Below are 20,230 nucleotides of genomic sequence, written 5' to 3' on the forward strand. Positions count from 1 at the left end.
GAGAAAAGTCTTCTTTCTTTGAAGTTGTTTCCTCCTTGATTCAGACTGGTCTTATCGGGAGTTAAGGAATGGGTGTGTCCGTGTACAGAGTCCAGTCTCCGAATGAGTCGAACACGGGTATCTTATCTAGCACACACTGCTCTCCATGAAACTAGAGAAACGTGGTGCTGTCTTCAATACACCCACAAGGTCACAAGCAACTCCTAAATCCAAGCAGGTCAATTTGAAGACATAAAACCTAATGAAACTCACACTGCAATAATGTACTTTGTCAACCACGGTGATAAGTTACACAAGTGATTGTTCAATCATGGTTATAACTAATCCATTCAACCAACACTTATCGTTACACCTAGGTTTATTATACCTTGATTCCGTAAATGTAAGATAGGCCTCTCTCTTGAATAAGGTAGCAATTAAATGTAATCATTCATTAGACCCTTACGCCCTAGGCTTAGAAACATCAATTTCCACAGAACACACCACTGCTGGTTAAAATCTAAACAATTAACAGAGACATATTTACTCAAACTGACAAACACAAATGATAAAACACTTCTGGGCTATCTTCACAGCTTTAAAGAGCAACTGCCCCTAAAAAGGTACTTCCAATTTTGAAATCTAAGTCGCTCTGGATAAGAGCGTCTGCTAAATGACTTAAATGTAAATCGGCCAATGTGGCATTGATGAGTCAGAAACATTTATACTAGTGTCAAAATTTACTCGTGTAAATAGAATAATTTTGGTCATGAAGTCAGTCTCTTCCAAAACAGAGATTTGTGAAATAGGAAAAGATGGTGTGTCACAGAATGAAGGTTACCGTGACACTTTTCCTTTGGTTGGATTTATTTTAATCCTGCCATGTACGTCAATAGCTCAATAGCTCTTAAAATGAAAAAACTAAAAACGATATACAAATAATTAGAGACAACTAAAATATGTACAACATGAAAACATTGTCCAAATTATTGACCGTTCCTAACGACCCCCAGAGACCGGCTATCCAATTTCAAACCAACTTTGCCACGGTCACACACCTGCCGGCTGAAGCTAATTGGCGAATATGGCGACTTCAAGACAAGACCCGGTTGGACTGTTTCAGGTTATCTAGGAGGGTGAGTGACTAACTATGTACTTGGCAGAGTGAATGTACAAACACTCACCACTCACGAACACACATTAAACCACACCCCCAAGACAACTCGTTTGGCTTCAGTCACAGCCGTTGCAATTGTTCATTTCTAAGCCAAGCAAAGAGGTCATATCGGGAAGTTCAGCCCCCCTTTAAAAAGACACCCATCGTGCTGAGTGATTTTCCTAATCAGTACACTCTACTCCATTCCAGCAGACACCAAAACAGAAGCAAGCCAACCAATGGTATCAGACGCCATCGTTCTTTTTATTAGGGGCATTGCACTCTCGCTGTCACACATACTTACAACCAATCCTGTTCAGAGTTCTGAGATATTGGAATAGCCCCAGGGATATTGTACATACAATACACTTATTTTGTGTGCCAAAAATAATATATATTATTTATGTTAGCTACATTTCAAGGAAGTTGGTATTGAAGGGCATGCAAACAACTCCAGAGTGAGTTTAGTTTTAATAGGAAAACTACAGCCATTTCAGTACAGACTCAACAGGAAAAGAGTCTGTACATCCACAACAGACGTTTGGCAGACCTCTAGAGCTTCTGCGTTTCTCATAGAGCACAGCCCTTTCCTTAAGCTCTCCACTGCAGGTCATTTGACCACTTTTCTTTTCTTCGTAGTCTTCTCTACACCTGTAACTACGGCTTCCTCTTCGTCTGTTGCTCGCTTCTTAGCCTGGTCATTTATCATCTCCATAGTGTCCCACACCTCATCCACTTCACCTCCCTCTTCTTTCACTTCCTCCACATCTCCGGTTACTGCTGAACTGCTCAGCTGAAATTGAGGACGGAGAGACTGTAAACACACTACAGTATTGTTGCAGCAAAATCACATGTTCACAGCAAAAGTATAATTCATAGCACTTTAAATTCTCCCCTACCTCTAGATCTTTGCTGGACAGAAGCACACAGTTGAGTCGTGACTTCAGATACACCTGCAAGGGAGACCGAGAAAGAACATCTTGAAGACAAATATTAAAAACAACTCTAGGATGCTTCCCTAATGATGGTTTGTGTAGCTAGCTTCAGGTGTACTGAGAGTGTAAGAGAAAGATAGTGTGTTTGTGTGTACCTTGTGCTGTAGGGAGCGGTCCTCCAGGCTGTGTACTCTCAGAAAGCGATCCAAACCACAGGTAGCCACCAGAGGGAGAGAGGGGTGGCACTGCAGCCCCCGCACTCCTCCTGCCAGCCCCTTCAAACACCCACGCACCAGACCTGCAGCGAATGGAGAAGAGAAGAGGCGGCAGGGTTATACAACCAACAGACTGTAGTCAAGGAGAGGATCTCACGCAACATGCACACATAAAAAGCTCCATCCCTACATGACTATCAGAAGACAATAATTCTGATCATTACAGGCAAAGAACAATAAAGCTAAACAGATGCTTCAAAGAGAAAATACAGCAAAATGCCTCTAATGTAGTACAGTGAAAAATAAATACATGGGCAAAATGATAGCGGCTAACATGGAAATGTTCTGATGCAGATGGCTAAGAAAACACAATCATGTCAACAACCCAATTTGTAAGTCGCTCTGGATAAGAGCGTCTGCTAAATGACTTAAATGTAAATGTAAGCAGACATCCTTTGCCTCATTCACCTTTCCGCAAATCTAAGATGGCGAGTTCACCATGCGTGTTGCCCACTACAACACTGTCTTGGTTGGCAGGGAGGGAGAGGGCTGTGAGGGGGTACTCTCCAAAATGAGCCTCCAGAACCGGACGCCTCTGGGGAGAGGCTGGGTCATACACTCGCACCTAACAGAGAGAGAACAAACATATGAGTTAAAATAGATGTCTTTTGTAATGTCCTTAGATAAATGAGGCAAAGAGACGTGATCCAAGTCATTCATCCTGGTACCTGAACTTGACCAATATGAATTACAATCTTTACAGAAAATGGACTATTAAAACCATTAAGAGTCCCTTTTCACACTACTGAGCAAACTGCAGCTGGATGTATCATTTGAGGACTTTGCTCTGGGTCAGTGGCTGGGAACACCAGCAGACCAAGTCTAAGAGCAGGGCTTTTACAGGAAGAGACAGACAGACCTGGTGGTGACCTGTGCAGGTGACGATCTTGTCAGAATCTGGGATGAAGGACATGTCTCTGACCCACTCTGGCACTCGCATGTCCAGCCAGTCATTACGTACCTGCAACATCAAAAACACAGCACTGTGTTAATGCGAAAATCACCTAAAAATAATAACATACTATGTAGTCATTCCCACTGTAATTCCTTGACATGTAGTTGTTAACGCTCTTACATTCTTAGAGGTGAAAATGGGTGTTTCAGGCCTCTCCAGATCCCAGACCTTTAGGCCATTCTCCTTCCCACCTGTGGCCACTTGGTTGCGCTGTGAGGGATTCTGTCGCATCCGACAAACATTCGTCCCTGCATTTATCTCAACCTGGATATAGGGACAGAGGTTATGTTCAAGGAACTGGCAGTGCACAAAAATGCAGACAGTGAACCTTGTTCATTAATAAGTATCCATCAGCAATGTAACAACCCCTAGGGGGCCCAAGTGGTATTCTGGCAGTGTCACTCACTGTGTCTGTGCTGCCCTCCTTCCAGACCCTCAGCAGTCCTGTCTCCACACACGTGATCAGAGCACTGCATAGACACACAGGGAGTGTGTAGTCCAGTGTCAACATCAGGGGTGTATTCATTATTCTCAGACTGTAGCAAAACATTTGGCTTGTTGCAAAACGTTTTGCAATGGAAACCGTTTACTGTAGGAAACAAACGGAAGCAAACAAAACGGGGAGGGACCATTTGTCCAATAGAAACTCTAGTTTTAGTTGCAAAACATTATGTTTATGGCAAATTATTTCTGTTACAGAACGTTGAAACAGACCATACGTTTTACTACAGTCTGCGACAAATGAATACACCCCAGTATCCTCAACACATGACCACGGAGCTGCTGGTGTGTACGGTTTTGTTATGACTATGTCTTCATCGACAAGACTATACCTGTCCGTGACAGCAATTCCTGTGAACCTGCCCTGGGTGCTCTCCCCACACTGTCTGGTCTCAGTGAAGATGCCCTTCTCTGTGCTAAATGTCTTCACTGTGCCATTCACAGACCCCACCAGTACCTAGAACAGAGACACTCTGGTAAAGAACAGACTGGCACAATACTCATGAGGCAAACTTTCAGACCTACGTCCACTCTTAGCCAACACATCAATGACCAACAGATCAGACATCATCAAGGGCTCCATTACTTTCTAGAGCCCCCACACACACCTCAGTCTCATGTTCATCTCCCCAGCCTAGGACACACACTTCCTGGTCCCGGCTCAGGCAGCTCATCTCACAGAAGTTGAAAGCCTGTTTTTTGGATAGGCTCACTCCTAATGAAACAGACAGACAGAGTAAGTGATAGACATTTAAATATCCTGAAGATGAGCATCATTCCCAAACCAATCTGTGTTGGATTGGCTAATGCACTCTCAAGCTAGCTACAGCTAGCTAGCAAACACGTGGGGTGGTTAGCTAGCTCTAACAAACCAGCACACAAGCACAACATGGCTAAGTTGACTGATATACAGAATTTTTACCTTTTAATATCCCTGTTTCCGATCCAACCCATACTGAGCACACTTGACTTTTGTCTGCCATGAAAAAGAACGAAAAGATTGTCAAGAAAACAATTTTTTTAACACGTTAATGGTGTGTCCAGAATGTCCTCCGTAAGGATACACTAGTCACCATACTTCTGTTCCCGACCAAAATGAGCTTATATAAAATTTCCAGGAGATGGTGCTCTTGAGTTTTACATTGTACATCACTGCATCTATCCAAAATCCACAGGCACTATTGCAGACAAAGTATTATGATATTTACAGTATCACTCAGACTGATAGACGAGGGCCATACACAGAAGCAACCCACAAGACACCAAAGGGGAACATTCATTTTGCTGTTGTTTTTACATTATGTAAGATTCACTGACTTAATTGTCAAAAGGGTATTTTTTCTGATGCTATTGGTGTTTTTCAAATGTTCAAGTTTGTAATAATTAGAGTGGCACTCAGGAGTGAGGTATAGCAGGGGACAGGCAGAGGAGAAGGAAGAGAAGAGAAAATTGGACTTCAGGTCACCCTGGAGGATTTACCAGAGATTAGCTATTGGCATGGATTTAGTGGGTGACAAAAGAGGGGACAGGGATAGGGATTAGGGGAAAACAGCATGGGCACTTTAATATCCAAAGCCAAAGACCTGTGGGAATTAAAAAGTTGTAGAAATCCTCCAAAGAGAATAAGAGTACCAGAGAGACTGGCAGGGTAGCAGGGTAGAAAGGGATGAGAGCAAAAACAGCAGGACCACAGAAAGATAGAGGTAGCTTTGAGAAAACAGAGAAGGGGAGGGAAAGAAAGTAAGAGAAATAATCATATACTTAAAAGAAAGAGAGAGAGCCTTTTCATCTTTCTGGAAATGACAGAAGAATAGGAGACACAGCATCATGACACAATGAGAGGGGAAGAGGGAGAGACAGAGAGAGATAGAGAGGGAGTGATAAAGAGAGTTGGAGAGAGAGAAGAAAGAGAGAGCGATAGAGAGAGAGCGGTAGAGAGAGGAAAAGGGAGCAGAGGGAGGGGTAGATAGAGACAAACAAGGGAAGTCGACAAAAAAAATATTTGGAGCTTCCCCTGCCCCCTCAACCATCTCTGGGGAACAAGGGAATACGGCAACGGTTCAAAGCCAGGGAGAGAGGGACCGAGAGAGAAAGAGAGAGAGAAAGAGGGAGGGGGAGACTGTTGAATGCACTTGGCCGGTATATTCTAGGGTGATCCAAATCTTGCTTTATCAGACTGTCTGAGAGAGAGAAGAAGACGAGACTGAGGAGGACAGAACATGAGGGAGAGTCTTTCTCGGTCTGTTTTCAAAATCGTTCCATTCTTTTTTAGAGAAAGAGAAGAGAAAACATAAGGGGGAGCTTTGGAGAGAGAAAAGCGAAAGAGGATGGAGGGGGACAAGAGAAAGAGGGGAATTAATGAACTTAGAGACTTCTAAGGGCTGTGGAGATGTTTTTCCTTTCTTAAGAAAAAAAGACTTGTACCAAATAAGAGCAAAAAATGTTTTAACATCTAAACATAGTTGATTCTCTAAATGCTGTTTTTCCACCCTGCAAGTGAGCACTGAAAAGCATATGCGTGAAGAAATCTGATGGACGCGACTGAGATAGATAGAGAAAGGCAAGGCAGAGAATTCTGACATGGTGTCGACCCAAATTGACAGAGTGGGAAGAGGAAGGAGTTGGATATTCAGTGATAGACGCATCTACCACCAAACACAGGTACACTCTGATCAATATTAAGATCAGTCAAAATATCCATCGTCATCATCACAGATTATCATTATCCTGATACATCCATCGTTCATCAGTCTTTATTGATTTGAGACCTCAGTGTGGAGTGTAGTATTCTATCAAATTGCTGTTTATTTATATTCTACTCTATACATTACAGCACCATTTATCAAATCATTGCAAGCTATTGTTATCAAATTGATCATTTGATTGTAAGCTGGTGATCTTTGCTCATTCTGTTATTATAAATGATCACTAATAACTGTCATCGTAAGAATATTTATGGGGCACGTGTATGAATTGCTGTTATTGTATGAAAAACAAAATATCCTTTCTCTTTACATTAATGGACAATTATTATATGCCTACAAAACAGGCCTTTCCTTCTTGACAGCATATCTGCTCCGTTTAAAAACATTGAAATATCAGAATATACCAAAATCAAAATCTCTTTTGAATAATCTCTAATTCCAATTACAACTATAAATGTTTGTAGTTCAAATGTAAATAAATAAATATATTTGCCTATTACAGATGTGCGCTAACAATTATATTGTTCTTGAAATATGTGCCATCATGATTTTTTTCTAAGCAACTGAATAATAATAATAATAATAAGCCACAACACTGCAAACGTCTGCTATAATGACCACAAGCCATACTGTCTCTCATCAATAATCATTCCTCTCTTTACTTTACATACAGTCCAGTGTGTCAGGTAGTCACTTACTAGCTGTGTCACTGTGAGCAAGGTGGAGGTTACTGGAACGGGGAGGGGACAGACACATAAAGGGCACAAAACCCCTGTCTAGAATCAGAGGAGGCTGGGACCAGAGGAAAGAGCATTGCTCAGCTGTAGCTGTTCTCCATGAACAACTGTGCCTGTCGACCGCTTTGCAAATTGTATGTGTGACAGAGAAGAAAATATTTTGCACAGACTCATGAAAAGGAAAGAGGAACTCAAGCAGAAGGAGCAACCTAGATAAGCTGAAATAGAGGGACCTCAGCTGATAGACTAGAGAGTGGAGCAGGGATTCTTTCTTCCAACACAGTACTTCAGCTCCTCACCTGGACAATTCAGTCTCTCAATACAACGTAAGAGGGCAGGGAGTGGAAGAACAGGCAAAAACCTCCTGAGGAAGGAGAGATAGTCATCAATAGAGAGAGAGAGGAGGGGAAGTTCCCCCTCTCTCGACCCAACTCGTTGTCAGGCTGGCTGACACAGCAATGGCGTTCACCTTCGCGGCCTTCTGCTACATGCTCACCTTAGTGCTGTGTGCCGCACTCATCTTCTTCGTCATCTGGCAGGTGAGTTGAGCTCACACACACACTCACCTTAACCATATTTACAAACTCTGGGTGATGGCGGTTAAACCATGTTTCAGCAATATTCTCTTGTTTGCTTTGTGACTCATACCTGAAATAAAGAATTGGTTGGTCTGAGAAATATCTATAATTCTGGGTGAAGACTACTTAACGTAATAGTAGTATGAGACAATGCAATAACTGAAGTCTAGCCATTGGTTGGTGTGAATGTGTGCCCACGTGTCCATCTGTGACACACTATTTATTTTATTAATATCAGTACTGGAAGTGTCTCTCTCTCTCTCTCTCTGTTGTTATAATAAGCACATGTACAGTGCCTTCGGAAAGTATTCAGACCCCTTGACCATTTCCAATTTTGTTACCTTACGGCCTTATTCTAAAATGGATTAAAAACATTTTTCCCTTCATCAATCTACACACAATACCCAATAATGACAAAGCAAAAACAAACCCTTTACTCAGTACTTTGTTGAAGCACCTTTGGCAGTGATTACAACCTCGAGTCTTCTTGGGTATGACGCTACAAGCTTGGCACACCTGTATTTGGGGAGTTTCTCCCATTCTTCTCTGCAGATCCTCTCAAGCTCTGTCAGGTTGGATGGGGATCATTGCTGCACAGCTATTTTCAGGTCTCTCCAAAGATGTTCAATCGGGTTCAAGTTCAGACACCTGTCCCGATGCCACCCCTGCGTTGTCTTGACTGTGTGCTTAGGGTCGTTGTCCTGTTAGAGGAAGGTGAACCTTTGCCCCACCCAGTCTGAGGTCCTGAGCGCTCTGGAGCAGGTTTTCATCAAGGATCCCTCTGTATTTTGCTCCGTTCATCTTTGCCTTGATCCCGACTAGTTAGGTTTCCTCCAGACATGTGCCAGGTGTCCTCCAGATGTGATACTTGGTATTTAGGCCAAATAGTTCAATCTTGGTTTCATCAGACCAGAGAATCTTGTTTTTCATGATCTTAGAGTCTTTAGGTGCCTTTTGGCAAACTCCAAGCGGGTTGTCAGGTGCCTTTTACTGAGGAGTGGAGTGCTGCAGAGATGGTCGTCCTTATGGGAGGTTCTCCTATCTCCACAGAGGAACTCTAGAGCTCTGTCAGAGTGACCACCAGGTTCTTGACTCTTCTCCCCCGATTGCTCACTTTGGCCGGGCGGCCAGCACTAGAAAAGTCTTGGTGGTTCCAAACTTCTTCCATTTCAGAATGATGGAGGCCACTGTGTTCTTGGGGACATTTAATGCTGCAGAACTGTTTTAGGTACCCTTCCCCAGATCTGTGCCTCGACACAATCCTGTCTCTGAGCTCTACAGACAATTCCTTCGACCTCATGGCTTGGTTTTTGATCTGACATTCACTGTCAACTGTGGGACCTTATATAGACAGGTGTGTGCCTTTCCAAATCATGTCCAATCAATAGAATTACCACAGGTGGACTACAATCAAGTTGTAGAAACATCTCAAAGATGATCAATGGAAACAGGATGCATCTGAACTCAATTTCGATGTGATACAGCCTGGATTAAAACCAGAGACTGTAGTGACGCCTCTTGCATTGACATGCAGTGCCTTAGACCGCTGCGCCACTCGGGAGCCCAAAGTTTAGGGGTCTGAGTACTTTCCGATGGCACTGTATGGCACCATAAACAGGAAGTTTATTAATATGAGCTAGTGAAAAGGAATTTAAATTTGAGTAGGAATGGGGAGACAATTAGATGGAGGGCGAGAGAGATATATGTGCATTAATGCAACCTTCATCATAAGGACCAGCCTACTGACTGCAGAATTATGATAGGAATTTGTACAGGCGTCACTGGAGACTTCTTCACAATCAGTATTCTACATGTCTAAAACCTCAGACACAGACTGCACAAAGGCCAGAGCTCATCTCTCTCAGCTATAGCCTTCTGTCGAGGGAGACATTGTTCATTTGAAATTCAACACAGCATTATCAGATCATTACAAAAGACTGGTTTGAAATTACTGTAAGTATTGACTACTAAATTGACTAGTGGGTGAGACTGCACTGCATGTGAGTCAGTCAATGTGTGTGTGTGTCTGTGTTTGTGGGAGAGATGCGTGTGTATGTACCTGTGTGAGAGAAGGGGAAGGTAAAAGGTGGGATAGGGTGTGTGTATGCGTCAGCAACGAACCATGTTATTGAGAATGCTTATCAAACTATCATTTTGTTCCACCCCTTACCCCCATCTGCCTCCATCCATGGTTTGCGACCCCCATCTCTGTGTGTCTTTCAACCAATGAGATGGCTTGTTCACTTCTATAGTAACCATGGTGCCCGCTAAGGGGCTCATCAGATCACCATGGAAACTGTATCTGTTTACTACGAAGAGGAGCGTGAAACAGAGAATAGGGGGTTGTGCTATCCGGGATCCTTGGGACATCCCTACCCTAACCATAACCCGTATCTAACCCTAACGCTTACCGTAACCATTTTACATTTCAACTTCAAAGGGGTAGGGACGTTCCAAGGATCCCGGATAGCAAGGGCCGAGAAGAGGGAGTGGTTTAGATCTATTAGGTGGGAAGGTGTTGTTGAAAGTCAAATACAGATGTGGAGCGTTACATTGGTTTCTGAAAGGGAAATATGGATGTCACAGGGAGAGAGGAATGTTGAGAGGCAGAGAGGGATGCTTAGCTGGAGATCTAAGAAACAGAGAGAAACAGAGAGAGACTAAGGATTTGAAAGATATAAAAGGATGAATGGAGGTATGGGAATTGCAAACTTAATGCGGCAATCAGCAGTTGACACAATAACAGAAGAACTCCCCGCCCCTCGTTTGGTAAAAAGCTAAGGGATGGAGCTGGAAATATGTAGCTATGGATGCAAGGACTGACCAAAATGATAGCTTTAACCATGTTGTGAGGCCATATGGTGTTTGTTTACATTGACTTTGTTTAAAAACATTGGAGTAAAACAAGCTTATATTTCGGGCTCTGATGGGGTATGACAGTTGAGCTAAACTCACGAGGCATTATAAATGATATTCTTCAAGAATCAATGTCTACATATCATTAATTTACAAGTCCAAAATGTTTGTAGCATCTGCAGATTACCCCTTTAAGATGATAAGAAATCTTGTGAAAAGAGGCTAAAAGGGATATGATTGGAATTTAACGAGAATAACACATTGTGAATGTGAAAGAAAACACCATCCATTTACGTTCAATATTAATGTATCTTTATCCAATGCAAATGACAGAAAATGTAACCATATACACTGTACATGTGTTTTTAGATTATTGCGTTTGATGAGCTGTGCACAGACTTCAAGAACCCAATCGATCAGAGCAACCCCACCAGAGCGGTAAGGCCCCCTGCTTTATGAAAGGGAGGGGAGTTCTGTGAAGTGTGACCCAGTTCTATGAGCCCATCTACAGTCACGGCCACTCAGCTGTGAAGAGTAGAGCACTATAGACAGACAGGCAGACAGACAGACACACATAGACTATGGCAATTTATTCAAATAGAAAAACCTTTGTTAATTTATCTATTTATTTATCATGTGTGAAGCATTTACTCAATGTAACGTTGCTTCTATTTTGCCAGTGATATTTTTGCTGAGGGTTCCTTCATCTAAAATAGCTACACAATAATGTTCTGTATCTGACTCTCCATATCTGACTCCCCATATCTGACTCTCCATATCTGACTCTCCATATCTGACTCTTCATATCTGACTCTTATCTGACTCCCCATATCTGACTCTCCATATCTGACTCTCCATATCTGACTCTCCATATCTGACTCTCCATATCTGACTCTCCATATCTGACTCTCCATATCTGACTCTCCATATCTGACTCTCCATATCTGACTCCCCATATCTGACTCTCCATATCTGACTCTCCATATCTGACTCTCCATATCTGACTCCCCATATCTGACTCTCCATATCTGACTCCCCATATCTGACTCTCCATATCTGACTCCCCATATCTGACTCCCCATATCTGACTCTCCATATCTGACTCTCCATATCTGACTCCCCATATCTGACTCCCCATATCTGACTCCCCATATCTGACTCTCCATATCTGACTCTCCATATCTGACTCCCCATATCTGACTCCCCATATCTGACTCTCCATATCTGACTCCCCATATCTGACTCTCCATATCTGACTCCCCATATCTGACTCCCCATATCTGACTCCCCATATCTGACTCCCATTATCTGACTCCCCATATCTGACTCTTCATATCTGACTCCCCATATCTGACTCCCCATATCTGACTCCCCATATCTGACTCCCATTATCTGACTCCCCATATCTGACTCTTCATATCTGACTCCCCATATCTGACTCCCCATATCTGACTCTCCATATCTGACTCCCCATATCTGACTCCCCATATCTGACTCCCCATATCTGACTCCCCATATCTGACTCTCCATATCTGACTCCCCATATCTGACTCTCCTTTCTCTCTGTTCACTTTTCAGAGGGAAAGAATTCTGAATATTGAAAGAATATGCAACTTGCTGCGGAAGGTCAGTAAGTGGCTCGAAGGCACGCACACACACACACACACACACACACACACACACACACACACACACACACACACACACACACACACACACACACACACACACACACACCACACACACACACACACACACACACCTTGTGGGAGAGAAGATCTACGCATCTATTTACAGGACTGAGACGGATTGATTCACATCTTCCCTTCCTGCCTGTAGCCCACCTTCTCATTCTCTCTCTTACTCTCACACACACACACACACACACACACACACACACACACACACACACACACACACACACACACACACACACACACACACACACACACACACACACACACACACACACACACACACACACACACACACACACACACACACTATAATTACCTGGCTTTCTATACTGCCACCACTCTCTAATTTTCTCTGTCAGTGTTAATGGACAAGCTGTAGAGTCGATGAGGGGAGATTGAAGGAGGGAACACCTGGAGGCCAGCAGGCTTTTATGAAAATCATAACTGATCCCTGCCACTCTCATTCCATATGAAAATCATAACTGATCCCTACCACAATCATTCCATATGAAAATCATAACTGATCCCTGTCACAATCATTCCATATGAAAATCATAACTGATCCCTTCCACAATCATTCCATATGAAAATCATAACTGATCCCTACCACAATCATTCCATATGAAAATCATAACTGATCCCTACCACAATCATTCCATGTGAAAATCATAACTGATCCCTGCCACAATCATTCCATATGAAAATCATAACTGATCCCTACCACAATCATTCCATGTGAAAATCATAACTGATCCCTACCACAATCATTCCATGTGAAAATCATAACTGATCCCTGCCACAATCATTCCATATGAAAATCATAACTGATCCCTACCACTCTCATTCCATATGAAAATCATAACTGATCCCTACCACAATCATTCCATGTGAAAATCATAACTGATCCCTACCACAATCATTCCATGTGAAAATCATAACTGATCCCTGCCACAATCATTCCATATGAAAATCATAACTGATCCCTACCACTCTCATTCCATATGAAAATCATAACTGATCCCTGCCACTCTCATTCCATATGAAAATCATAACTGATCCCTACCACTCTCATTCCATATGAAAATCATAACTGATCCCTACCACAATCATTCCATGTGAAAATCATAACTGATCCCTGCCACTCTCATTCCATATGAAAATCATAACTGATCCCTACCACTCTCATTCCATATGAAAATCATAACTGATCCCTGCCACTCTCATTCCATATGAAAATCATAACTGATCCCTACCACTCTCATTCCATATGAAAATCATAACTGATCCCTGCCACTCTCATTCCATATGAAAATCATAACTGATCCCTGCCACTCTCATTCCATATGAAAATCATAACTGATCCCTGCCACTCTCATTCCATATGAAAATCATAACTGATCCCTGCCACTCTCATTCCATATGAAAATCATAACTGATCCCTACCACTCTCATTCCATATGAAAATCATAACTGATCCCTACCACTCTCATTCCATATGAAAATCATAACTGATCCCTACCACTCTCATTCCATATGAAAATCATAACTGATCCCTACCACTCTCATTCCATATGAAAATCATAACTGATCCCTACCACTCTCATTCCATATGAAAATCATAACTGATCCCTACCACTCTCATTCCATATGAAAATCATAACTGATCCCTGCCACTCTCATTCCATATGAAAATCATAACTGATCCCTGCCACTCTCATTCCATATGAAAATCATAACTGATCCCTACCACTCTCATTCCATATGAAAATCATAACTGATCCCTACCACTCTCATTCCATATGAAAATCATAACTGATCCCTGCCACTCTCATTCCATATGAAAATCATAACTGATCCCTGCCACTCTCATTCCATATGAAAATCATAACTGATCCCTGCCACTCTCATTCCATATGAAAATCATAACTGATCCCTGCCACTCTCATTCCATATGAAAATCATAACTGATCCCTGCCACTCTCATTCCATATGAAAATCATAACTGATCCCTGCCACTCTCATTCCATATGAAAATCATAACTGATCCCTACCACTCTCATTCCATATGAAAATCATAACTGATCCCTACCACTCTCATTCCATATGAAAATCATAACTGATCCCTGCCACTCTCATTCCATATGAAAATCATAACTGATTCCTACCACTCTCATTCCATATGAAAATCATAACTGATCCCTACCACTCTCATTCCATATGAAAATCATAACTGATCCCTGCCACTCTCATTCCATATGAAAATCATAACTGATCCCTACCACTCTCATTCCATATGAAAATCATAACTGATCCCTGCCACTCTCATTCCATATGAAAATCATAACTGATCCCTACCACTCTCATTCCATATGAAAATCATAACTGATCCCTACCACTCTCATTCCATATGAAAATCATAACTGATCCCTACCACTCTCATTCCATATGAAAATCATAACTGATCCCTACCACTCTCATTCCATATGAAAATCATAACTGATCCCTACCACTCTCATTCCATATGAAAATCATAACTGATCCCTGCCACTCTCATTCCATATGAAAATCATAACTGATCCCTACCACTCTCATTCCATATGAAAATCATAACTGATCCCTACCACAATCATTCCATATGAAAATCATAACTGATCCCTACCACTCTCATTCCATATGAAAATTGCAGCTTTTTAAAAGCATTTTGTCCTGAAGTGTTTCTGATAACGACATTTGCATTTGTGTGGTGTTCACTCTATTTGTATGTTTTATTTCTAGCTGGTGGTGCCAGAGTACTCCATACATGGGCTGTTCTGCCTGATGTTCATGTGTGCTGGGGAGTGGGTCACCCTGGGCCTAAACATCCCCCTGCTCTTCTACCATCTCTGGAGGTACACATACGACACAAAACGACACAAAACGACACAACACGACATGCCAAGACGCAACAAGACATGACACAAGACACAACACGACACGACACAACATGACACGACAAGACACAAACAACATGACATGACACAACACAAACAACATGACATGACACAACACAACACGAACGACACAACACAACACAAGACAACACGACACAACACGAACGACACAACACAAGACAACACGACACAACAGGACACGACACAACATGACACGACACAACACAAACAAGACACAACACAAACAACATGACACGACACAACAAAAACAACATGACATGACACAACACAAAACAACACAACACAACACAACACAAGACAACACAACACAAACAACATAACACAACACAACAAAAACAACATGACATGACACAACAAAAACAACATGACATGACACAACACAAAACAACACAACACAACACAAGACAACACGACACAACAGGACACAACACAAACAACATAACACAACACAACAAGACACGACACAAATCGACACAACAACACAACACGACACAACACGAACAATACGACACAACACAACAGAAACAACATTACATGACACAACAGAAACAACACTAACAACACAACACGAACGACACAACACAACACGAACAACATGACACAACACAACACAAATGACACAACATGACACAACCACTCTCTCAAACAGGATGCTTTTTAGTTGTTTTTGTTGTAAGAATGCTCTCTCTCGTCAGGTATTTCCATCGGCCGGCAGATGGGTCAGAGGTGATGTATGACCCTGTCAGTGTGATGAATGCAGACATCCTGAACTACTGTCAGAAGGAGTCCTGGTGTAAGCTGGGCTTCTACCTGCTCTCCTTCTTCTACTACCTGTACAGGTGAGGTCAGATTAATCAAGCTATTGATCATCAGTCCAGGCAAGTTCATTGGTGAATGGGAGCCTCCTCTTCTTACTGCACAATAACTGCTGTCACTCAGACCTAAAAAAAAAGAGTGACAGGGGACATGATGTTATTGCTTGGCAACATCACATTCCTTCTAACATTGCTGTCCTTCTTTCCTATTTTCTGCCTCTCTCTGTCCTTGGCAGTATGGTCTACGCCTTGGTGAGTTTCTAAACACAGAATAGAAGACAAAGCGACAAAGAGGAGATTGAAAGACCGTAAAAGAGATAGAGCATGCAAGACTAAGACTGGGTGATGTCACTCACCCTTCTTTCTCACCACCCATTACTCCATCATAGACCCTGTTTTGCTCTCCTCAAATCTTTGGATGGAGGGACAAACATTGGAGGACATTGTGAGGAAATTAGGCAAAGTAAAGAGACATTTTTGAGGCTGCTCAGACACTGCCGAGACATAGAAGAGGAGGCGCAGACAGTGAGGAGGAATGAAATAATGAAGAGAAAGAGAGAACACATCTTAGCCTGTGTACGGGATGCCTTGATCTGACCACATCACGTCTTAAGGGCTGCGGGTCTGCTATTCTTAGTGATACTGTCACTCAACTGTGAATTTATAACGTTTGTGTTGCCTAAGTCCTAGCGTAGATGTTGCGGATTCATACATCAATATCCTTCCATTCCAATAAACCTCACCATTTTAGAAAATAAACATGTATTTAGTTATTCTACTAATTTGGTTATTATTAATTATTTCAATAATTCAGTACTTGTGGTAAATCATATTCAGAGGATATGAATAGTTAGTTGTTTAAGCAAATAAATACACAGTTCAATGCTACTATTTTGATCCAGAGTGATAGCAATTGTGTTATTCACAAATATCTAATATACGTCATTTATGAAGTCAACAACACAAACACACAATATGAACTGAACATTACGAACACAACATGAAACAATGGAGCAAGCCAAGAGGAGGAATAACAAGCTGTAACACTGTTTTGATTATGATGCAATGGCCATAAGCTTCTGCGAAGGATCACGGACACCCTGGAGCAATGTTTGAGTCTAGGTCCATCCCAATCAAGGCACTATCTCCCAGCCCCCGTTCCTGCCCAGGGCAAACAGGCGGATTTCATTCCAACAGAAAATGATTCAGGACTGAAGGGAATGTTTTAGCTCTGACCGAGTTGGTACTTGGGTGTTTAAAAGTATTCTGTGTTTGTCTGTTCTGTTCTAGGCAGCAAGGGATGATTTCACCTGGACTTTCCATGCTCTGTGCTCAGTGATTCTAGATCCTAGAAATCTCATTCAAGAAAAGCAATAGCTAGGAGCGATTACTGTACATGGGATCATATTTCCTCTGTGGACTAATACTGTGTGACACAAATAACTGATGAGGCTGCTGAAGATGCTGGTGTTGATAGGGTTCCAATGATGACTGTGTCCTGCGCAGAAACGCGTCTCACATAGAACATTATGGTGGGACATACATACAGTAACTGTTCTCACTCATAGGTGTCACGGTGAATGTTGTCAGACACTTTAGTCTTCGGTTCATTTCAAAGCCGTGACTTAGCTGGTGCTGTCCTCATCGTCATGAATCCATAGCGCTATGGACATAGCGCCTTCGTACATCAGCTGAGATATCAGATATCAGCTGATGTACGAAGGGCTATGTGTAGATCATTCATAATGATCGGACTGTGTGATGTTAAAATCATTAGAAAAATGAGTAATACTGGAACTTGAAAAATACATGTAAAAACTGAGTGATTATTTATTATAAGTTGACCATAATTGTAGTAATGAATTGTTTACAACAGTTGTGATCAGTTGGCATCTGAACACACACAGAGCCCTGCATTATAATGGAGCCACTCACATTTGAGTAATGTGTCAATATTGTTCAGCTAGGTTTCTTGTGCCAAGACACATACAGTATGTTGATCCTGACAGTTCCCTCTAAAAAAGGACAACAACTTCTCAACCCCTGCCAACAATGTGAGTCAATCACAGACAATTGCTAAAGCACAAAATGGCGGGTCACAGAGGAGGGGAAATATAGCTAGGCTGACCATCAATGACTGTCATAATGCAGTTCATCAGAATGAATGGATGAATATATATTTAAGAATAACTATTTGTAACTGTCTTCTATACATCTCTCATCACTGTATGCTATATTTGTTGGTGCGGTAGTTTGTATTCATTAGAATACAATATGATATACAGGTCACAAACAGCAATTCACATATTATAATAAAATAGCAATGTGTTAAAATATTATGTGGTACAACTACTGTGTTTTTCGTCTTTTCTAAAACTATATTTTCTTGAACAATTCTTTGTTAAGAATTGGATTCATTGGTCCAGTTGTAGTGCACTGGGTGTTCATAGTTAAAAATGCAAATGAAAGAAATTCAATGCATGATTGGGAGGTGAAGGATCTGTCTCAATAGCTGTAAGTAACAGGTGATCAAAAGAACATTGGAAGATCGAAAAGGAGACGTATTCTGAAGGCCATACTTTGTTATGTCTCAATCCCAAGATAATCTGTTTGCTATGGACTCGAGGGAACCTGGAATAGTACAATAAACAGGAGCTCAGGATTGTACATCTACAAGAGAGCAAGTATGATGGAGGAAGTGAGTGTGTTAATTATGGGGGTTGGAGGGGAGAGTGGGTGAGGGAGAGTTGGAGAGGTAGAGACAGGCAACCGGACATAGACTGCATCTCATTATATGGTGTCACCATGGCAACATAATTGTGTTAGATTCCTATTGACTCACCCTGTCTCTGCCTCACTCTGTTGCTCTCACTCAAATCTCAGAATCAAATCCAAAATAGACTTTACATGCATGGCAGCACTGAAGTATAGGTAGATGCATGATACAGCAAATACATTGTTATCACTTATCTTATTCAACTCAGATGCACAGCAAACCATCTCTCTACATTACTCACATACACCCACACACACACACACACACACACACACACACACACACACACACACACACACACACACACACACACACACACACACACACACACACACACACACACACACACACACACACACACACACACACACACACACACACACACACACACACACACACACAAAACCACACGCACGCACACACACACACACAAAGACAAACACACACACCCACAAACACACACACAAACACACATATGCACAGACACACACACACACACAAGTCATATTATATACACACCACACGTTTATGTAAGCATGCACATAAATGCCCTCTCTCCTTACACTCTCTCAGATACTTAACAGTCCATACCATATATTTCATTCATTCTAGGCCCCCCCTACCCTCCGAAATAATCATTTTCTCAACTCCGTCCCTGCATTCTCTCCCTCCTCTCTGCCTCCAGAGAGTAGTTGCCATGGAAACTGGTTACAATTGATAAGTTTGAAACATAAAGTACGCGCTTGGCATATGCACACACACACTCACTCTCTTTCTCTCTCTCTCTCTCTCTCTCTCTCTCTCTCACACACACACACACACACACACACACACACACACACACACACACACACACACACACACACACACACACACACACACACACACACACACACACACACACACACACACACACACACACACACACACACACACACACACACACACACACACTTTCTCTTTCTCTTTCTCACTCTCTCTCACACACACACACACACACACACACACACACACACACACACACACACACACACACACACACACACACACACACACACACACACACACACACACACACACACACACACACACACACACACACACACACACACACACACAATTGAAACTACACTAGGATTTCTACATGGTGCATATACTCTACTCCCCACATTATAAAGTGTAAGCAAAGCAAGACATCAGGCAATATTATGACTCAGACATTGTGTGACCTCACAAACAGGGAATAGTCAAAGTAATTGGTGGTATGTCATGCCCATTGAAGTACAGTTGGTAAAATGGCTGATTAACACTTAG

The 20,230-nt window shown here is 42.1% G+C and overlaps 2 protein-coding genes across 2 annotated transcripts; one reads left to right on the top strand and one right to left on the bottom strand.

Moving 5' to 3' along the window:
* Nucleotides 1-1,380: 1,380 nt before the first annotated feature.
* On the bottom strand, nucleotides 1,381-4,895 carry wdr74 (WD repeat domain 74). Its single transcript, XM_046317559.1, has 10 exons — nucleotides 4,724-4,895; nucleotides 4,410-4,516; nucleotides 4,134-4,258; nucleotides 3,707-3,770; nucleotides 3,421-3,564; nucleotides 3,205-3,306; nucleotides 2,754-2,910; nucleotides 2,226-2,368; nucleotides 2,035-2,088; nucleotides 1,381-1,928 (listed from the first exon to the last, which is right to left on the bottom strand). Exons 1-10 carry the CDS (start codon nucleotides 4,782-4,784, stop codon nucleotides 1,746-1,748), a joined length of 1,140 nt encoding a protein of 379 aa, XP_046173515.1. The 5' UTR covers nucleotides 4,785-4,895; the 3' UTR covers nucleotides 1,381-1,745.
* Nucleotides 4,896-5,806: 911 nt separating this feature from the next.
* Nucleotides 5,807-18,489, top strand: LOC124007298 (protein cornichon homolog 2-like). The gene is made up of 6 exons (XM_046317762.1): nucleotides 5,807-7,782; nucleotides 11,047-11,115; nucleotides 12,256-12,303; nucleotides 15,150-15,262; nucleotides 16,021-16,164; nucleotides 16,377-18,489. Exons 1-6 carry the CDS (start codon nucleotides 7,702-7,704, stop codon nucleotides 16,402-16,404), a joined length of 483 nt encoding a protein of 160 aa, XP_046173718.1. The 5' UTR covers nucleotides 5,807-7,701; the 3' UTR covers nucleotides 16,405-18,489.
* The last annotated feature ends 1,741 nt before the right edge of the window (nucleotides 18,490-20,230 follow it).

This window comes from Oncorhynchus gorbuscha, linkage group LG20 (genome assembly GCF_021184085.1).
Source record: "Oncorhynchus gorbuscha isolate QuinsamMale2020 ecotype Even-year linkage group LG20, OgorEven_v1.0, whole genome shotgun sequence".
NCBI lineage: Eukaryota > Metazoa > Chordata > Actinopteri > Salmoniformes > Salmonidae > Oncorhynchus > Oncorhynchus gorbuscha.